Source organism: Oculina patagonica, chromosome 11 (assembly GCF_052425735.1).
Source record: "Oculina patagonica isolate OP01 chromosome 11, crgOcupat, whole genome shotgun sequence".
Lineage (NCBI taxonomy): Eukaryota > Metazoa > Cnidaria > Anthozoa > Scleractinia > Oculinidae > Oculina > Oculina patagonica.
Genome location: NC_135768.1, coordinates 20,318,468 through 20,339,792, shown reverse-complemented (window position 1 = coordinate 20,339,792; position 21,325 = coordinate 20,318,468). Strand labels below are relative to the sequence as shown.

Here is a 21,325-nt window from a genome sequence, read left to right as displayed (position 1 = left end):
ACCCTCCACCCAGGGTCACCCTGCCCCCCGAGCCAACTTTTAAATTTCTCATATAAACAGTTCGAAGTTATTTATAAAGAAAAGTATGAAAAGCTCTCTCGCCCGGGGTGGCTCGGTATGGAGGGTAACCTTCCTACCAGGGACAACTCTCCTCCATATAAACAGGCCCATAGACAGGGAATATTGCAATGCGAATATAACGAATATAAAATGCAGAAAAATCTCGTATTGAGCATAATAACTTTTGTCGTACCATATGAAAAAAAATCGTACGGTACGGCACATTCTGGAAACTTCACCATTTTTTAAGCAATTGTGTGCAGTTCTTAATAATTTTTCACTTGCGCACTCCAGAATTTTACAACTCGATGCCGGGACGTTTTACATGGAAGTCATGGAAGAAGACTACGTTTTCTCATGGGGGAGATCTTGGGCAATCACAGGGGCTAGGGGTCCGGGAAGGGCCAGTTCACTTGTGAAGCCAACCATAAGATGGCTTCAGTTAGAGACATGAAGAGAAAAATCTGTTGGTTTTGGCAAGTCCTCCTACTACAAGTATCCGAATCAGTAGATGGCTTTACTCCCGGCTAGATACCACTGACACATAAAGTTATTAATTGATTGATTGATCCCGATTCTAAATTTGTGATAAAAATGGAAGGAAGGAAGGAAGGAAGGAAGGAAGGAAGGAAGGAAGGAGGGAATGAACGAACATAAATATCGTTTTAACACCCCTTCACCACCAAAAGAAAACACTCATATAAAGTAAAAAGACAACAGATCAAAAATACCCCTTCCATCGCAATACTCTCACTTTGTAACCCTCTAGTACCTCCCTGGGGATAACGCTGCATATTCGAAGATTGAAGGAGGTCAAGGAAAAAGATTTCCCGATATTTCAGTACTAGCACGCTGGCACATATCTGCAAATTTGTTTTTTGGATCTGGGATGAAAAAAAAAAAACTAAAAAGGAAAATGGAAAATAAAAAGGGTCTTCCAACAACGACCAACAATATGCGAAAATCTGTCGTGACTCTTCCGTGACTCCCTCTATCGAAAGGTGTTCTGCGCCTGCGAGCAAAATATTCGTTCTGAGGTTTCTCTCGAGGATGCGCAGGAGTGTCCATTTTTCCCAGCGCCGAATTCAAGTTGGAATGCTTAATCGAGAAAATTTCAACGTTTTACGGGAATTTTAGCACAAAAATAAGCTGGTTTAGCTTAGTTTTTATGGATTATGGTCTGCGAGGAGCCGATAAGGGTAGGCTATTCTTTAATTTTGTCGTGTGTTTTGTGCTTTGATTTGTTTACTGTCCAAATTTATTGACATCGTATTTTTGTTTGGGGCGCGGGATGGTTGAATAATTTGTAAATCATCACTTTAGAGGGAAAAATCTTTTTATCACCTAGCTTAATTTGTTAAACTATCTTGTATAGCAATTTTTACAGGCAAATTACGCCTGGTAGAAGTCGAATTCTATGTTTGACTCACTTGATGAAAACAATTTGAAAAATATATACGAATGTATTTAGAACTGTATGTGTGTCGTGCCTTTTGGCTTGCATTTTATTAACTGCTAGCGATAAATTACACATTTAAACGAGAACGACATTGAAAACGTTTAAAGTTGTGCCATTTTTTTCAATTACTGCTTTAAGTATTTATTTAATAATTCTTCATCAGTTCACTTTATTTGTTGTGGGATGGTGTGTGATATCAATGCTGAAATACATGTACTCACAGTCAATTACACAGCACAAACTCTCATTAAACATTTACGTGGCTTACAGTCACTGAACATCCACTTTGTCTACTTTTAAAGGAGGTGCACACAGTAGGGGAAACAACAGCTGTCTAAATTCATGTGCAGATGACAAATTTTAGCTCTTTGACAGTTATGAAGAGAATAGTATTCTACAGAGGAATCCCAATTTATTTAACCTCTAAGGGAAATGAATATTGGTTCAAGAAATCAGGGAGTTTGAGTCATTGGAGTAAAATTTGCAGTGTTTGACTGAGGGAAAGGAAACGACTTTTGGTTTCAGTTATCGAAAGGTTTGTGAAACTGTAATCGGATCACTGGAGCAATAGAGGGTTTGAGAAATCGGGATTCCACTGTCGGTAGTAAAACAATTGGCCAATCGGAAGTCTTGTGTACAGACTACTGTCCTGATTTCCTGTAATATCATGTCACCAACCTATAAACATTGCTGGATGTCTGGGCAAATTTGGAATGGTAAATACCTTTAATCTTACCTTTTGGCACCCTTTTATACCTAATCGTACCTTTTTGGTATGCTTCGGCGGCATATCAGGCGAGATTGGTCAAGCCATGGCTCCATGGCGAGACCAAACGAGCCTAATATGCCGCTGAAGCGTACCAAAAGGTACGATAAGGTATTTACAATACTCAAATTCAACCAGAAATCCGGTAATATTAATCGCTCTGTTAAAGCCATGCTTGCCACCTTCGTAGTGCAAATTGTGTTGAACTGCTTGTATTGATACTTTTTGGTCTTCGACACTTAATCAAGTAACTCTTCTGACCTTTTTTACTTGTTTGTTTGCAGTTTCATCCTTTAACTTTTCAAAATCAAAACTCCAACTCCATTGTTTCAGTCTGAATGTTTCAGTACTCATTGGCAAACATCGCACAATTGGCGAGCACGCTCAAATTAGGTTTTTGCGGGAAAGTTTTTCTCCTTTTATGACTGGTTAACACCAGCTAAATTTAAATTACGAGGTTCTGTCTTATTGGTTAAACCTCTTTCAATTCATTGTACGGTAACACTATTTTACTTCAAAGTGACCATGATATCGCGGCATATCAGGTCAGTGACTTGATATCGTAGGATATCGGGACAGTAGATCCCGCTTCTGATTGGCTACTTGCGAATTTGGATATGGAAAGGCAGCATATCAGGCTATGAAAAATATGTAAGTGCATATCAGGCTAGTTTGGTTTTCATGTCAGTGGGTATTTTAGTTCAGCCGAGTCTCGCCAAAATATGCATCATGACTCAACCAAACTGTTCTTATTCACCACTCAAGTTTTCCAAAGAGGTTAGATTAAGTATAAATATTATTATTGTTTCACAGTGTTCTTAAAATGGAAGGGTATAAAGTTGAACTTCTAAGGATTAACTTTGTTTATCATAAACAACCTTTCTTTGTGTTTCTTAACAGGCATCTATATGGCATGCTTTGAGTCATTATGCCTACGACGATGCAATCTTTCTTGCTGAACGACTCTTTGCAGAAGGTATATTGAAACCCTTCTTTACTTCACTGATTTCTGATTTCTACTGACAACCAGTAGTTTGGAAAATTAATTGTAGTCACGTATCAATGCAGCATCACTTGGTTTAGAATTTTTTAATTACGTGTTTATTTGGATGCTTTTAGCTGCCTAATGAAAAGATGCACACTTAAAGTACGAAAACAACCTTAAACAGTAACACGTAAAAGTACTGTTCAATAGCTTTCAATGAATGGTCACACACTAGGGTTTCATCCACAGACTAGAATTGTAGACCTTGTACAGCATAATAAACAGTAGCACATAAAGAACTGCTCAAAAGCTTTAATTTGAATGGTCACACACTAGGGTTTCATCCACATGCTCAAAGTTAGAACCACCTTGTACATGTAGAGCATACTAACAGTACCAGTACCACATGAAAGTACTGCTCAGTAGCTTTCATTTGAATGGTCACAATAGAGTTTTACCCACAGACTTTTAAGTTAGAACCACCTTGTACAGCATAATATACAGCACTACATGAAAGTACTACTCAATAGCTTTAATTTGATTAGTCACTCAGCAAGATTTTGTTGAGGCTAAATCATGATTTTTTTTTTGTCATTGTAGTTGGCTCTGATGATACTCTGTACCTCCTGGCGACATGCTTTTATCAAGCTGGTTACTGCAAAAGAGCCTACTCTCTTCTACAAAGCAAAGGGTGTCCTACTCCACTCTGCCGCTTTCTATTTGCCAAATGCTGCATGGATTTAGATAAGTAAGTTTGTTTTGTCTGTTTTTCACTTGAGTTTATAACAAGCAGAGAAATCACTACAAATTCTTCAAATTCTTGATAGCCTCAGTGATCCACTGGTAGTGAAAATCAGAATTTCTTGCTTGGAGTTGTTTACTCCATAAAAATTGTGTCCACTCTTTTTATGATCTTTCCTTATTGTTTAGACTTGCCGAAGGTGAAATGGCTCTCACAGGAGGATGTCTGACCAATAGCAAGCCTCTAGAGACCATAGCATCTGAATTTGGTTCTGCCGCAGGTTACGGACTGGCTCTTTTGGGTCAAATATGCAGGTCTGTCTTTTTTAGAACATCTTCATGAAAGCTCCATGTTAAGTTACTTAGCATGATTACCCAAGATATTATAGTCGTTTTTAGTGAGTGTCATAATTAGGGTGCAAATATTTAAAATGAATTTTCCAGCACGCCATTAAATGATTTGGGTAAGTTGGAACCACTGTGTGCTTGGCAGAATGTGTTCCTTGGTTTCCTTACTTCTGGCATCTGCCAACTAAAAATTCTAAAAATGTTACTTGCCCAACTGGCAAGTGATGGATAAAACTGACTAGCCTGATGGGAAATCCGCTAGCCCCAGTCTAGCGGACATGGCGTTCTTTGCATGTTGGTCATAATTTTTTCACATTTTGTTTTGTTTCAGGAAATCAGAGCAGTTTACAAGAGCAGCAGAATGTTTTAAAAGCAGTCTGAAGTACAACCCGTACCTATGGAGTTCATTTGAAAATCTTTGTCAGCTAGGTACAAGCATTAACTGTGTGTCATTGAGATATGTGTTTTCTCAGATTCATACTACAGGTCATATTCATATTCTTGGTATTGGACTGGAACTAACTTGCAATAGAGGCTAATGTGGGGAATCTTTTCAAATGCAAATGACATGAAGCTCTTTTTAATGATATTCCCCCGCATTACCCTCCATTGCAAGCCAATTCCAGTCCAAAACCGAGAATATGAATATGGTCACCGTCTCTTAAAGGCAGTTGTACTGTACTGTTGCTGAAAATAATGTTCAAACAAAGATGAAACTTCTCTAGATTTATAAAATTTAAGTTTGATTTTAAAGACGATGCTTCAGCAGTTTTGAATGTAAAGGAGCAAGCAGCTCATGCAGTCATTAATTCATGGAATCAATATGAACATTGTAGTATCTCAATCTGGCACAATGTCACACATAATGCTTTTATGTAGTTTGATTTATGCAATAAGCTAATCATTACATTGTTGTGTTTTTTTTTCAGGTGAGAAGCCAGATCCTGCAGATTATTTTAAATCATCTTCCTGCCCCAAAATCACTTCCATTCCACACAGAGAACACATGACTGTGGGCTCTTCCACTGTTACCATGGATACCACAAGTCCGTCAGACAACCAGCGACGTAACATAGACTCAGTGTCTTCAGAAAATCTTGACCCCTCCCAGAATGCGACTCCGCAGAACAGTATGCTGATTGGATCATCTGTTCCATTGTCTAGACCAGGCTCTATTGAAATGTCAGGTGGCAACTTTGCCGTGCAGTCTTCTGCTGTTGGTATTGTGGGAGAGAAGAGAATGCGTCAGAGGGTTGGAAGGAATCTTTTAGGAGCTACACAGTCAGCAAGTCCGCTTACACCAAGGTACATGTACTGTTTGATGTTAAAGGGGCTGTGTCACCATGATTAAGTGCTATTTAAAATGGAATGAAGGTCTTGGTGTTAATTGGAAATCCACTAATAGTTGCTTGCCTTGCTAAAACATACTGTGCTTTCTCTACTAGTCATGAAAGTTGTTCAAAGGTGGTTTGGCTACGGACGGATAGGACAGTAGTGGCCAAAAACTTAAAAAAGTCGGGCTGACGTTTTCAAGTTTGACAGTGTTACTTGGAAGAAAATTACTAAAAACCATTGATTACGTTTTATTCACACATTGGAAAATGAATTTGTGCCTTTCTTTTGTTCAAAGGTTATGTTGTTGATCACTGAGTGCACCCTCATATTTTTATCATTGTTTACACAAAAACTTGGGAGACTTCTCCTGATACTGCCCCTTAAAGTGACTGCAGTTCTTTGTATTCTTGCTTGTTTTGCAACTAACGTGTGCTCTTCGTTGTCTGATTTATGTAATAGTTTTGGAATGCTGTCATCAGATACGCCAACAAATGACCAGAATACAGTGCCATTTATAACCCCATCTCCTGCTGGTGTTGAAGGCCATGCCCCTAAAGCGCCCTTAAAAAAGGTTTGTAAATTACTTTCTTTTAATCCTTTCAGTAGACTACAGATGTGACTTATTCCAGGGTTTTCATGTAAAGGGAAGACTATGAGAAACCTACAATAATCACAATAAGCGGTTTTCAGTGATATGCGAACTCTGAAATTCAAACTCCAACAAACGAATCTTACATTTTTCGCTGGTGTCAGTCATAATTATGGTGACAGCCAATGAACCATGAAAAACAGAAACAAACAAAATGGATCAAAATCTACCAATCACAACTCAGAGACGTGACCTTTTGTCCCAGTTGAAGTGAACTTCTGTTTCCCAAGAGGTTTGCTAAATGATTGACGGCAGCAAAAAGTGTAAACAGTTGGTTAAGTATTGAATTTCAGAGTTCGCATATCACTGAAAACCGCAATAAAGATGTGAATATTGTTGTCAAATCAGGGAAATTTTAAATTTTAGTTAAATTAGAACTTTCAATACTACTTGTAGCAGATGACATGTTAGTCAAAACAAGTTTTCAGTCTCAATTTATTTTCTTGTAGGGTGGGAACCGAAGGAGTGATTTATCTGGTAAACCTGTCACGTCTAGTGTCCACAGCATTCATTCTCCATCAGCTATATTTACATCGTCTCCTCATAGCTCAGGTCATCAGAACTTCTCATCGAATGCGCCCAATGTGCGACGTAGTTCAAGACTTTTTACATTGTCTTCTAGTAACAGTTCAGTTAGCAGTTTTGATTCAAGTAATAAAGTACCGGTAAGCTTATTTCTCCCCGCACTGCCTTTACATCGTAAAACAGAAGTGACCAGCATTTGAAGAGAATATTGTCTTGATTTTATTGTCAAATTCTCCCTTCCATGCTTTTACTCTTTTTGGATAAAAAGATTACTCTTAACTTGTTGCCTACTTAGTTCTATTATTTGCACTAAATAGATCTGGTAATTGAGCCGATTGAAATATTTAATGTTGCTGAAATGCCACTACTGAGATCTGTGTAGTGTCATCATCATCATCATCACCATGCATCATCATCATCACTTTGTGTCACTGATTGGTTGCTACTCACACACAAAACTCATTACTGAGTGGTAATCAATCTGTGACAGCTCACAGATCTCTTAGGCTGGTTTTCACCAGTAACCGAGTTGGAGTCAGAGCCAAATCGGAGCCATAAGAGCGCTTATGACCTAATGAAAAACAAAAATCAGAGTCATAAGTAGCATCATAAGCTCAACGGAATAAGAGTCAGAACAATCAGAACATTTCCATTTTCTTCCAATTCTGCTTATGAGTCTGTTGCTTGTGATTGAGTGAAAACTATAATTATTGTCAGAGTTGCAAGCAGAAGAGGAAGAACAAACCAACACATTTTTACAACAACACAAACGTCACAATACTAGTTCTAAGCCCACTGAGTGCTTCCTTTCTGGTTGCAACTCCGACAGTTCTAGATGAATGGAATCAGGAACTCTGCTTACGACTCTGTTGGTTAGGTTTTTCACAACATCATATGATTACACTCTATGCCTCTTATTACGACTCCAACTCTGACTCTTTCCCTTGTGAAAATTAGCCTTTAGATCTTCATCATTAGTGTGGAGTATTTCAGCTCAAATGTCTGAAGTCTTTCCAGCAATAGACTGATTTTGTCACTTGCATTCATGTTTATCAGTGCAATTCTCATGCACTCACATCATTTTGATTTCTTTTGTTATAATTGCAATTGTCCAATTTAGGATCGAAGAACAAAAAGTGCTAGAGTTTCTTCTCCTTCGACATGTAGAACTGCTGTCAGTAATGTGGTGAAAAAGGTAAGTTTAGAAAATGTTATCATGACTCTCTATTTCAAGAAAAATTGTTTTGTTTATAGATCTTATCATAATGAGTAATCACACTTAACAGAGGAAAATTGCTTAAATAACACCCACCCAATAGAACAGGGTTTTTTTATCTTAGGGCTTTTTCTGCCCTTAACTTAATGTAAAATTATGTTGTTGACTTAATCTTTATATCTATTTTACCACTTATATGCCCATTTGCTAATTTTTCTCGTCAATAACGATAAGTTAAGCCGACATTTTGTTACAGTCCCAGCAATAGGAGAAGCAATGTGGCTCGTTAATGGAAAAGCTTAACCCTGATTTTTGTAGCATGAAATAACTAGCTGCTGTTGAACCTCTGCTTATGGACACCTCGCTATTAAGGGCATTTCACTTGGTCCGAAAGAGACCAAATTCATACAAACTCTATCTCTGTAATACCGACACCTTCACAATGCAGATGCTCTTCACTGTCCTTTTGGTGTCCATCTTAAAAGGCTCAGCTGTATGAGTATTGTGACTCCCCCTGAATGGGATTCTAGCCAATTACAGGTAAGCCCCCTCTGCAGTCTGACCTCCCAACATTTTTGACAGGTTACCCCTTAACTAACAATAGAGAGATTAAGTATGACGTTATACAGCAAACGGCAAAGTACACAAGCTTACCTTTGATTTTGTTACCTTTTTATGGAATTCTAAAATTAATCCCTCATAAAAAATAGTGAAAAAATCCCACATTCACGACAAACACAAAACTACTCATTTCCGTGTATGAATGCCAAACAGCAGACGGCGGAAGTTGAATTTTTCCATTTGCAGGAAAAATAACCGTCATGCTCAACCTCTGTAATCTTTATACTCTAGGGTGGCGAGGGGGACTGTGAGTTGCACGTCTTTCATTCAGTGACAAAATTCAAGGATGACATGGTATACTGCTTATTACAATTTTTCAGACTCGACGTCAAACAAGAAGCTCCACTCCTCAGCCATTAGCTCCATGTGTTGAGAATGTTATCCAGGAAGGGTCATCAACACAACAAACCACTGAGGGGAGGGGCCAGGGAAAGTTGTCATCACCCATCCAAAGCAGCATGGGTAAGTCTCTTTTCTCTACTCCAAACTTAGTTGCATGATTGCTTTTAAAAGTTTAATGTGGGTGGAAGCTGGTCCTCATTTACCCCAAGGTTTGTTAACCCTAATCAGACCAGCTTTTTTGGATCTTTTCAGACTCGTGGTGAGCTGGGCCACCAGCAGCCTAGTATATGGCCTAGTATATGGCCCAGCTCACCACGAGTCTCACATAGCTCAGTTGGTTAGAGTGCCCAACCGGTATCTGGGAGGCCATGGGTTCGATTCCCGTCAGGGTCTCAGAATTTTTTCTTTGTCCCACGCCCCTGTTACATTTCATATTTGTCATTTATTTCACCGAGCTGCATTTACCATCTCTCATTTATTACACATATCATAGGTTAGACATTGCTGAGCTTGCAGTTGCAAGACGTGTGCCACATATGAACCTAGTAAATGGCCCAGCCCACCACCAGTCTCTTGTAGCTCAGTTGGTTAGAGCGCCCAACCGGTATCTGGGAGGATTCCCGTCAGGGACTCAAAATTTTTTTTTTTGTCCCACGCTCGTGTTACATTTCATATTTCTCATTTATTACTTATCTTGCTTGTTCCAAAACTCTGTTCTTCTTACAATTTATTTAATATCATGCTAATGTTTTCTCATCATTCAATTTTATTTTCAGATGGATTAATGTCACTGCTGAAGCTCATAGGCCAAGCTTATGTTCACCTTAGTTCTTATGAATGTAAACAAGCATTAAATGCCTTCTCGTCATTAGCACCACACCATTACAACACGGGATGGGTATTGACGCAAGTGGGACGTGCTCACTTTGAACTGGCAGAATATCAGCTGGTAAGATAAAAATCCATAAAATTCTAGTTACAATTTTCTATAGGATTTATGGCGAAAGTTGCACTGTTAGACTGAGTCAGGGCTGCAAATAACAGTCGGTCATCGGACATTGGCCGACTAAACTTTGCTCATGTCCGACAAAATCCCAAGTGTGGTCGGACGTGATGTCTGGACAATATTTTGATCGTAAAACCTTTTTACGGCAACAATAATTTAAATTCAACCTTTGTTTTTGGTGATGTCCAACCACAATTTTGTTTTGTCCGACCAATATGGTGTCTTAGTAGGACATATATCCTTTCAAGTGAAAAAATTATTTGCAGCCCTGCTGAAGCAAATTCAAGGAAAACAACTTTTGGTTTGAGTTATCAGGAGATTTGAGAAATCATAGGTTAAAAAAAACGGGATTGCACTGTATAGAGTTTTTGTATGAACTATTTGTTCAAAAAACACTTGCAAACATAAATAGGCCCCGGGCTTGTTAATAGGTTTTTGTGATGATTCATTTTGGGCTTTGATGTGCATAATTATGCTGTATAAATTGTTTCAGCGGTATCTGCTAGCTTTATTTGGTTGACATTTTGAGGCAAATCTTAGATGTTGAGTGTTTTTATAACTGTATAACTAACATTTTTGAAAGTTATCCTTCATTGTTATTAACTTGGCTATTTTGCAGGCTGAGAAAGTTTTTGCCAAAGTAAGACAACTGGAACCCTACAGAATTGAAGGTAAAAATGTCATGTCAACTTGCTAAGACATCAGTAGGTCTAAGAATAAGTAAGGATAGAACTTGAGCAAGAGTGTAAAATCTTGCTTGGAACGTAAATTTTAACTTAACTTTTCCATTCTGGATGCTAGGCGTACTGATAGTTATTACCTTCTATTCAACTCTGCGAGAGACAGTCATCAAGTGGACAATGGGCCCAACAAAGTGTCTTTAACCTGTCATGCTTGGCTCTTTTTTATTTTGGATTTCCCAGTGCGTAGCTTGCTCCAGGGGGGGACTCCTATATGAAAGGGGCGGGATGCTCGTTGGAAATTTTAAAAAAGAACCCCTAAAAGCAGAGTTAGTAGAGGAGACTGGTTATGAAAGCCGGCAAACTTCAAAGAGCTAAACAATAGTGCGGTCTCCGATGTTGAACAGACCCATCACGTGACTCTGAGAGTGCACAAGTTCATTCAAGATGGCGGATGGTGCACACGATCTGTTTGTTTGGCAAGACGATTTAGAGGCAATTTTTAACATTTTGGAAGGCGATGGAGTATTAGAGAAGCACTTTCGGTCGCAGTTAGTAATGTAAGCATAACAGGTTACAATTTTGAGTCGTAATTTCAAACTAATGAGCTTAAATTTTCTGCAGATTGGCTGCTCGCTTCGTGTAATAAAATGGAATCCAACAAACGCTCACCTTAAAACTAAGCTTATATATTGCCTATAGTTATTTCCTCTCGGGTTCCTGTGGTTCACGAAATACCTATATTGAACCTTTGACAAAGATTTGGGATATGGTGATCTGTTTATATTGTTTTGAGTGCTGGACCTTGTAGCAGATAACTTGTGCTTCCTAAATTATAATCCCGGTTAATAATAGTTCCAGTGAGTCACGAAAAGCTTACCATACAATTTGGCTACCACACTTTATATTTTTACTCTTCGAATATTCTTCAGTTATTTATATAAATACATTTTTTGGGTGTTGTTGTTGAAGGCTCAGCATAAGAAAATGTTTGCAATTGCTGGGGTAAGAAATGTAAATGTAAACACATAGCTAAGAGCTACTGTAGTGCAGATAGCCCACGACTTAAAATATAAAACAAGTAAACAAAAGTAAAACATAAAAGTAAGCTAAAAATGTATATATGTGTATTTTAAGTGGAAGGTTTTGAGACACGGATACATAACTTTAGCAGATAAAGGCAGAATATTTTGGGGAATTGCAAAGGTTCGATCTTGCTGGGATTACTCTGACTGTGACCTCCTTAATAACTGCAATTTTATTATCAGAAAATATCACATGCAGAACTTGAATCACTCAATCCTTTTTTGCCAAGAATATTGTTCGGTGACATAAGATCAGAATGAAGATCAACAAGGACAGGATTGAGACTGTTTATTCATATTTAATTTTTAATTTGTGTTTTGCTAATTAATAACAAGATGAGTACCATCATTTACAGTCTTTACATGGTGCCAGGGCACTGAACCTAACTGAATGCCTTATTTACCCTCATATTGGTCAGCTTATGTCTGCAAGCATTCCCACCCCAACCTTGACAGTTCCACTGAGGACAACTTTATGCTAATACAAGGGAACCATGAAAAACCTTTCAAATCTCAAGTCATACTCCTTATTATTTACTCTGGATATGATCAAAATCTTTCTCAGTGTTAGTGTTATCAAACTATGAGACTTTGAGGAAATTGAAATTTTGCATTAATAGAGACAATAGCCAGCTATCCTTACCTCAGATCTTTTTACTTTATTCCAAAAAGGGCACCTAACCCCCTCCCCCAATTTGCTTTCTCCTTAATATGTTGCACAATGAGTGATACTATTTGGCAGAATGTCTGAATGACAGAACGCCAATAGTACATTGCCCAAATCAACAAATAAAAGCTTACCGTGAGCAAGCAAGAGTAAAAGCTAACCGCAAGCAAACCGCGGTGAACCTAACTGCAAGCAAGCTAATGATAGATGAACATAAGTGGATATGACATCTACCCGGGATCCAAACTTGATCATCTGGGATGATGGAAAACAAAAGTAATCACTTTGATATCAATTGAGAATAAAGCATTCAAATTTTTATTTTCAAAATCGTGTCTTCATCATCAGACCCATAGCTAAGTTTCAATTTGATAACTTCTAAATAATCTTCATTCCTGAAGTAGAAAGCAAACAGGCTCTACAATGTGTAATTCTCAGAATACTGTGTGACTTTTTTGTTCAGCCAGCCTTTCCTCTATTTCCTATGTGCATCCTCTTATAAGTGTTGGTGCGTATAAAAGCTTCCATTTCGTAAAAATATAAACTATACTATCATGTTTCTGCGTTATTACATTTACAAAAGAAAACTCCAGAATGATTCATTGTTACTTCCGGACTTTATTAATAAAATTATCTATAAATACAAAATAGAGAAATTAATGTAACGAATTATTTCGCTTATTACCCTATTCTCTTTCCCTTCCCTGCCCACACCATTGTAATTGCAACATTTCTTTATTTTGGCTTCATTTAAGTAAAGTAATTAATAAATATGTTAATTTAAGGGTGCGTTTCTTTGGGAAAATCCAAAATTGGATCATTGATCTCAGATCACACGGATACTTTGCTCCCAAAGAAACAAAGAATCCGAAAATGGATTTTTTGCCATGACAACCCCGTAAACACATTTCGCACAGAACATAAAATATCAGCACAAATTTATTTTTCGTCGAATGTATCCTAGCTAAAATAATTTCACCATACAAAATCTTTTACAAAAATCACACGTCGAAATAGTTCTTCTTTAGCCTCAAGCACAATGTGGCGAGAAAGCATCTGAGAGCGAAGAATGTTTGCGAATGCAAACTTCACTCTTGACAATTTCAAAAGGATACAACTTCCGTAGGCACACGGTGGCTGTTCTAGAAAACCTGCATCCAGTTTAAAATGACACTTCATACCTATCAAGCTACCGATTCCTTTTATCGTGAAATATTTTTGTATTTTGATCGAAATAACCGCCTAAAAACTTACCGTATGACAGTGTTTACAAAGAGCGAACCTGTATTTTCACAGCAAAGACCGCTGGGCCATGGTACTTTTTTCGAATCCTTTCCCAAAGAAACGCACGGATCATGAATCCTAAAAATCCGGATTCGGATATAATCTGATGTATCCACTCGGAGTGTGGATTCTTCAGATAATTGATCCAAGATTAATCCATTTTCGGATATAGGTAAAGAAACGCAAAATCCGTTTTTGGATCAAGAATCCGGATTTGGATTTTTCCCAAAGAAACGCACCCTAAGTAATGCATTGTAACTCGAGAAATTATATTAGTTAATTTCAATTTTCTGTAGAGGGAGCGCACAGACATTTATTTTTTATTTATTTATTTATTTTTTCTCTTTCTTTTTCTTATTTGTTATTTGTTAATCGTATTTATGTAGTGCCTTTGTTGTAAATAAAGTATTCATTAAATGCAAAAAAAAAAGAAAAGTATAAAAGCTTCCAAATGTCGATTCCTCTTCTCCTTCTGCGCGATCCACAGCCGAAGACAGCGCTATTATCGCTTGGTATAGCAATCTACGATCTTTTATCTTGTAAAACTTACGGTTTTTGACTCATTTTCAACCAGAACAAGCCAACTATCACACTGGATTCAACCACGCTTCGAATAGAAGTCACTCGGGACGCCATCTTGAAATTTTGCTTGTGCACCTTCCGTGTCACGTGAACGCGCAAAAACCATAACAAAGAGTTAGAGCAGTTTCCAATTGAGTGTCGTAAAACCAAAACCAAAGCAATTACTCTGGCCAATCACAAAACACAGAGACAATCAAGTGAACCAATCAAAACTCGAAGCAAATACATGTAGCTGACGCGAAGCGCGGGAAAACGTGCGGGAGCGAGTCACGATTGGTTTTGGTTTTAGTTCTGATTGGTCGAGAAAGTGGCGCGAGATTTCTAAACCAATCACTGAGCGTAGTAATGCAAAACCAAAGCAAACGCAAATAACTTTCGACACTCAAGTGAAACCCGCTCTATTTCTTTGAAGTTTGCTGGCTTTTCATAACCAGTCCCCTCTTCTAACTATGCCTAAAAGAGACCAATTTGGGTGTGGCTGAAGCTTCTCTTGACCCCTAAAAGATACCAAAGAACTAAGAATGTCATTTATATTTGTAAATTTTTTGTTGTACAGCCCTTAACGAGACCTTCCTGGCTAAAAATCTAAAATTTACACCCCAAAGCGAGACGATGAGCACCCCCGCTCCTTTCATATGCGAGTCCCCCTCCCCCCCGGGGGGGGGGGGCTGATTCTTCAACTTGGCAGATATTGTACCACATATCATTAGCTAAAAGAGCCCATTGGGGGAATACCGGTACCTAAGTAACAGTTGTAGACTGGATTGAGCCCACGATTTTCACCTCAAAGTTGCTAGGCAACTGATTGCGTCAGGATGGCGTAACAACTTTCGGAGTACTCTCAAGGGCTCACGCTGTTCCTTGATTGGCTGATTCAGATTGGAAACTTTTGCCAAAAATAGCCTTCTTCTACGGAACTACCTTGTTCGCCTGACTGATTAAGAGGTTGAAGTGCGAGTCAAACCATTTTTCTTGTCTTACAAGAGTTTTGGGCAAAGAGTTTACTCTTGCGGCTTCTACCAACCGTGTTATATGTTGCTTACTTGATTTTTTTTCTCTGTTTCTTTCTGACAGGAATGGAAATCTATTCCACTACTTTATGGCATCTTCAGAATGAAGTCGCTCTGTCAGCTATGGCTCAAGACTTAGTGGAAACTGACCGTACTTCCCCGCAGGTAAGAATTTAACCATTCCATAATCTCAGCAGTTATGGGGAATGATAGCAAAACGAATATGCCAATACAGTCGGGGGAATAAGTGCCAGTTTTGGCAAATTTTCGTTAAAGCACTCAAAGGATTTCCGAGTTATTTCATCCAATCAAACACGAGTACCAGGTTCTCCGAAAGCAATCGCGCGTACAAGTACGTCATGTTGCTAAGCAACTACTGGGATGAAAACCGCGGGCACAGTCACTTCTCGGAGAAGTGATGTCGCCATCGCCATCAACTGGCACTTGTTCCCCTGACTGAATAAAGAAATGACAAACAAGAGAACAACAGCTAATTGAGCTGGCTAAACAGTGTTTGTCCTACCGCTCAGTCCAGCCCTGGGCAGCAGAGGTTTTCTTGCGATGACGTAGATGTATAGAGATCTCTGTCTCTGATTGGTTGTTACTTTCGCGCGAAAATTCAAACCCGAGCAACAACCAATCACAGACATTTCATGGATCTCTGTAGAGCAACGTCATCAGTATGGAATTTTTAGGTCTGCGCCTCACACATCGCTAAAGCGCGGGAAAATAGAGGTCACATCGTTCTTCAAGCGCCATTGTGAGAGTCGTAATAATTCCTTCGTTTTTTTTGTCAGGCTTGGTGCGCCACTGGGAACTGTTTCAGTCTACAGAAGGAACACGATACTGCCATTAAGTTCTTCCAGCGGGCTGTGCAGGTTAACCCTGCCTTTACTTACGCCTACACACTGCTTGGCCATGAGTATGTTCTCACAGAAGAGCTTGATCGTGCTATGTCCTGCTTCCGTCAAGCTGTCAGAACAGATTCCCGGCATTATAACGCGTGGTTAGTTCAATTGCTTTATTTTCCGTAGAAATATTTTTACTTGGTAAGCAGGCCAGGGTTCGTATCACTATGGGTCCTGGAGACCTGGAAAGTCCTGGAATTTTATTGTGGCACTTTCCAGGACTGGAAAGTCATGGAAAAAGACTACCGGTCCTGGAAAAATCTGGAAATCTGTTAAACTCAAGTAACAACTGAATTCTCGGAGCAAACCGCATTGCCGCAATGGCATTGTAAGAAATGTACAGAAAGTAAGGAGAAATAATATTGAGATCTTGGGAGCTGAAAGGGTTAATGTGAATTTTGGAGTCTTGAAAAAATCAATCTGAGTACTTGAAAAGTCCTGGAAAAGTACTGGAAAATCGTTTGTGAAAAAGGGTACGAACCCTGGGTAACGATAGGAAGGTTTTCAACCTTGTGTAGGTTTAGGTTGTTGTTGTATAGCACACCTTGCTCTCCACTCGTACAAACAATCTCAACTTTTGAATTATCGAAAATGCAGCGCATCTTGTCGCACTCAAATTTTTGTTTTCGAGCAAGAAAGTCGGCAAAAGTTGCAGAGAGGGTAATAAAGCTGTTTGACCTCCGCCGACGTTCGCAATCGTTTACAAAAACTCGAGAAAAAAAGCACCAGAACTTTAATATACTGTCAGACGATGAGTATAGGCCCTTTGCACGACCCCGTCACATGGTACAAAATCAGTCATTCTGGGACATAAGTTACGCAGCAGGACACCCAGAACAAGAGAACTCGCACCAGTCAAGCTTCACCTTCCTTTATTTTGGATGTTCCATTGCGTAACTTGCGTGCCAGCATGGCTGATTTTTGCTAAAAGCTTAAGGTAATTTCCCTGATACAGAACTGAACAAGTTTTCATTTAAACTTTTCCCATTGGTTGTTTACCTAAAGGGAACTTTTTTAATAAAAAAAGAAGAGGGCGGGGGTCACCATACTCGTTTAGGAGCAGGAAGACCTTGTATATACCGCATATAAATTACTTAATAATTCCTTTGCGAGTACTGGCAAGCTACACGTTTCCGGTGATAATTTACTTTTCAACTATAGAAACTGATCTGTATTCATTTTATAGAAAGAATTTGATCACTCCACTCCAAAAAGAGAAGAAAAAAACTGATAGGTCACCCTACTCGTTTACGGGAAAACAACGTTTTTTTCTCTCGAGAGACCCAAGCTGCATTGAAAAAAGCCGCCATTTTGTTAATGTGCGCGCGCTAATCACGCGTTAAATTCTGCTCAGTAACAGGGGAATCACCTTAAATGTTCTCCTCTTACCGGAAGCCATTTAAGTGCTTTTGATTGACAGGTTCACGTGGCAAACAGCTGCAAATGGCATGTTATTGATTACATAATGCTGTATTTCTTTGTAGGTATGGTATTGGTATGATTTACTACAAACAGGAGAAGTTCAACTTGGCTGAAATCCACTTTAGGAAAGCTCTGTCAATAAACCCGTCCAGTTCTGTGTTGTATTGCCATGTCGGTGTGGTAAGTTACTGTTGATAAACAAACTGCTGAACACCTGAGAAAACAACCTATATCTTTGCGTACTTGTTGACACCACCCCTGCAAACTCTTCAGTGAACCATGCAGTGTCTCTGGGATTGGCTGTTTTTCGCGCGCGCGGGAAAATCGCAACGTGTAACAACCAATCAGATCTTTGCAGTGTTTTGTCCTCAGAATGGAAGTTTTCAGCTCAACTCGAATCTCAAAGGTCTCTTTCGCGGGAATTACGGGCCGAGGAAAACTTGGGAGAGTGATGACCAGCCCCACTTCCCTCCCCCTCTGCTCGCACACGGGTCATTCTCTATAACTCTCACAACAAGAAATAAAGCACGTTTCGGAGCCACCTGGTTTCTGAAGTCTAGTCAACACTTTAGAATGTAATGTAGGTCCACATCAGCTTTTATGTATTTTAGACCTACTTATTTAATAAAGTATGTATGTATGTATATGTATGTTGTATCGTGAAGAAAATGGAGTTTTCCTACTCCCGTTACGAGATGTCATTAACTTTGTGCTTGGGCTTCTCAAAGTTTTATGGACCCTTGAGCTTGCCTCGCTCGTTAAAACCGGGCTAAATGTCTGCATCAGGCAACTTCTTTTATTTTTTTTTCAACACTTTTCTCATATTTTGCACAGGTGCAACACGCGATGAAGAAATCTGAAGCTGCTCTCGTCACAATTAACAAGGCCATGACAATTGACCCAAAGAATCCGCTCTGCAAGTTTCATCGTGCTTCAATCTTATTTTCAATGGATAAACACCAGGTATGGGCCGTCTTGTGTGTTTCTGAATCCCCGTTTGAGCTCTCCTTCCATTTGAAAAGACAGTAAAATCCCGGTTTCTCGTGCCCATTCTCATTTCCCTTGGATAATACTTCTCTGTAATTTTACTTCCGATTTCTCGAACCTCCTATTTTCTAGAAGCATTTTCGTTTACCCTGGAGGTTCGAGAAAGCGGGATTTTACTGCAAAACTGACCACTTGAAATTGCACACACGAAGGGACTTGTTGCGTCCTCTTGTTTGTGCTGAATAATGATACTTTTCAGCTCGTGCAACACGAATTGTTACAGCAACATGTCCCCTCGTGCGAACAGACCTTTACAGTGTGAACGCAACACCATGCGCCAGCCGCTAAGTATTTTGTCTCAACCTTCTTTGCCAATCAGCGCCAACAACCGCACGTATAATTTTCTGGATAGCACATACAGTGTAATAAACGTGAATTTTATCAGTTGACTCCATCTCCTTGACTGACTTGGTTTTTGATGGCTTAACCATGTAAAAAGCAACTAAAATATCATAAAAGAACGATCAAAACTTTTACGTAGTGGTACAACAGTGTTTCATTGCAACAACCTTTGGCTTATCTTTGTTTGTTTTTGTTTGATAGGAAGCTCTAGAAGAACTTGAGGAATTAAAGAAAATTGTGCCGCGAGAAGCACTTGTGTACTTTTTAATCAGCAAGGTAAGTCACCTGAACATTTTGAAGTAAAAAGGTTAGCTATTAAAGCCTACTGGTGCATCTTGCCGATTCCGGTTTCTGTAGCATGAAGCGACAAGGAGAATGGTCCCTTTGCAGCTAACGGTCACATAGTGCAAAATTACACCTTGCTGGAGGGCAAGCAACGCTCTGGGACATTTAAAGCAAAGCGACTTCAACCAGCCATACTTGGCATTCTTTTGTTTTGAATGTCCCAGAGCGTAGCTTGCCCTCCAGCATGGCGGATTTTGTACCATGTGACCGTAAGCTGCAAAGAGCCCATTGCTACTCCCCCTGGATGAGATACCAGTCTAACACAGGTTGGCATCAGTATTTTATCAGGTTGCTAACAACTTGCCAATGCCATTAATACTCCTGGGTATGGTTGTTCAAAGTTTGGATGACGCTCTAATCCACCGAAAAAATCACTGTCTAGTAGCTAAGTGTTAGCAAAGCTAACTACGCTTTTCCCTTGACAGCGATTTATCCGGTGAATGGCGTTGTCTGTCGTTTGAACAACTAGGGTCTGAATAGCGCGAAAGGCACTGTAAAAGTAAAGTGTCTCGCCCATGAACCCCCTCTCCCCCCGCCGACATCTTGACCGTGATCAAGCCCTTCCCCTCCCCTTGCGAGCATTCTGTTAGGTTGCCCCGATACTCGACCAGTACGCATTTATACACCTTGGTGGAGAGAGACACTGTGAAAGTGAAGTATTTTGCCCAAGAACACATCAAAGTGACCTTGCCTAGGCTCAAGTCTGGACCCCTGATTCGCTCCAAGAAACTCTAAGTTTGACGAAAATCCTCATGACTCTTTGCTCAATTTTGACAGGTTTACAGAAAGCTTGGTCAAAACCACTTAGCACAAATGAACTTTTCCTGGGCAATCGACTTGGATCCCAAAGGAGCTAACAACCAGATCAAAGAAGCCATCAACAAGCGATATCTCCCGGATGATGACGACAACACTATGGGCCTGGACGCCAATGACACTATGGACCAGTCAGTGGGAGTCAATGATCTGTCGGACGAAGAAGGCGATTAGTTTGTGAACAAATTTAGAAGAAGCGATTGCGCTACGATTAAATACACTTAGTTAATAATCTACTTGATTTGTGAGCATCAGCCCTTTGTCAAAACAAATTAGGAGGTGGTGGGTGGCGCGAAGTTAAAGGGACTCATTCTTGTCCCCAAAGCCTTTTCGTTTCTCTTAGCCGACTTGGCACGAGAAAACGAAGGGCTCTGGAGACATAGGATTTTTGAATTAATTCGAATTTTTTTGATTGGCTGTTTGGAACAAAGAATTCCTAAACGGAGGTCGAAAACGTAACGACTCTTTCATACATTCTATTGAAACGTCATGACTGCATACATGAAAACCGGAAGTCCTAAAATCTAGGACTGGAAATCCTGTGTCCCCAGAGCCCTTCGTTTTCTCGTGCCAAGGCCCAGCCGGCTAAGAAAAACGAAAAGGCTATGGGGACGAGAATGAAAGGGACTATGTTACGGGGATTTCGCAGATTTTTGGTCTAAACTGGTCTGATGTAAGTGATAGGCACTTTTGAAAAACATTTGAACATTTAACTGAAGGTATAACCTTTATTTGGGGATAGAAATCAGACTTCGGCTATAAATATTGATTTATTTTTTTAAGGCGCGCGGAAACAACTTGAAAACGTTGGCTATTGTTTTCAAATTGCAATCCATTTCCATCCGAGCCATCTGCAGCCAAACGCGCTTTTAAACAGCTTTAGTGCTCTAAAATAGCAATTGTTAATAGAAATGGAGCATTATTTTTAAGTTTCCTACGACACAAAAATAAATTTTGGCTATTTAAAAATCTGTTAAAATCCGTGACAAAGCCCCTTTAATGATCCTATGCCACGAGATATCAAGTCAGTTTTCGTGGGGTACAAAATTACAGTTTAAATCGAAGGATACCTCAAAATAATAGT

At 39.4% G+C, this 21,325-nt stretch overlaps 1 protein-coding gene across 1 annotated transcript; it reads left to right on the top strand.

Annotated features, from left to right (window-relative positions):
* The first annotated feature begins 1,138 nt into the window (after positions 1-1,138).
* On the top strand, positions 1,139-20,528 carry LOC144630022 (cell division cycle protein 27 homolog). The gene is made up of 18 exons (XM_078488299.1): positions 1,139-1,259; positions 3,186-3,261; positions 3,871-4,018; positions 4,201-4,326; positions 4,691-4,788; positions 5,289-5,664; positions 6,154-6,265; positions 6,793-7,008; positions 7,989-8,063; positions 9,026-9,167; positions 9,824-9,996; positions 10,673-10,724; positions 15,426-15,526; positions 16,159-16,367; positions 17,754-17,871; positions 18,526-18,654; positions 19,282-19,356; positions 20,203-20,528. Exons 1-18 carry the CDS (start codon positions 1,236-1,238, stop codon positions 20,413-20,415), a joined length of 2,463 nt encoding a protein of 820 aa, XP_078344425.1. The 5' UTR covers positions 1,139-1,235; the 3' UTR covers positions 20,416-20,528.
* Positions 20,529-21,325: the final 797 nt, after the last annotated feature.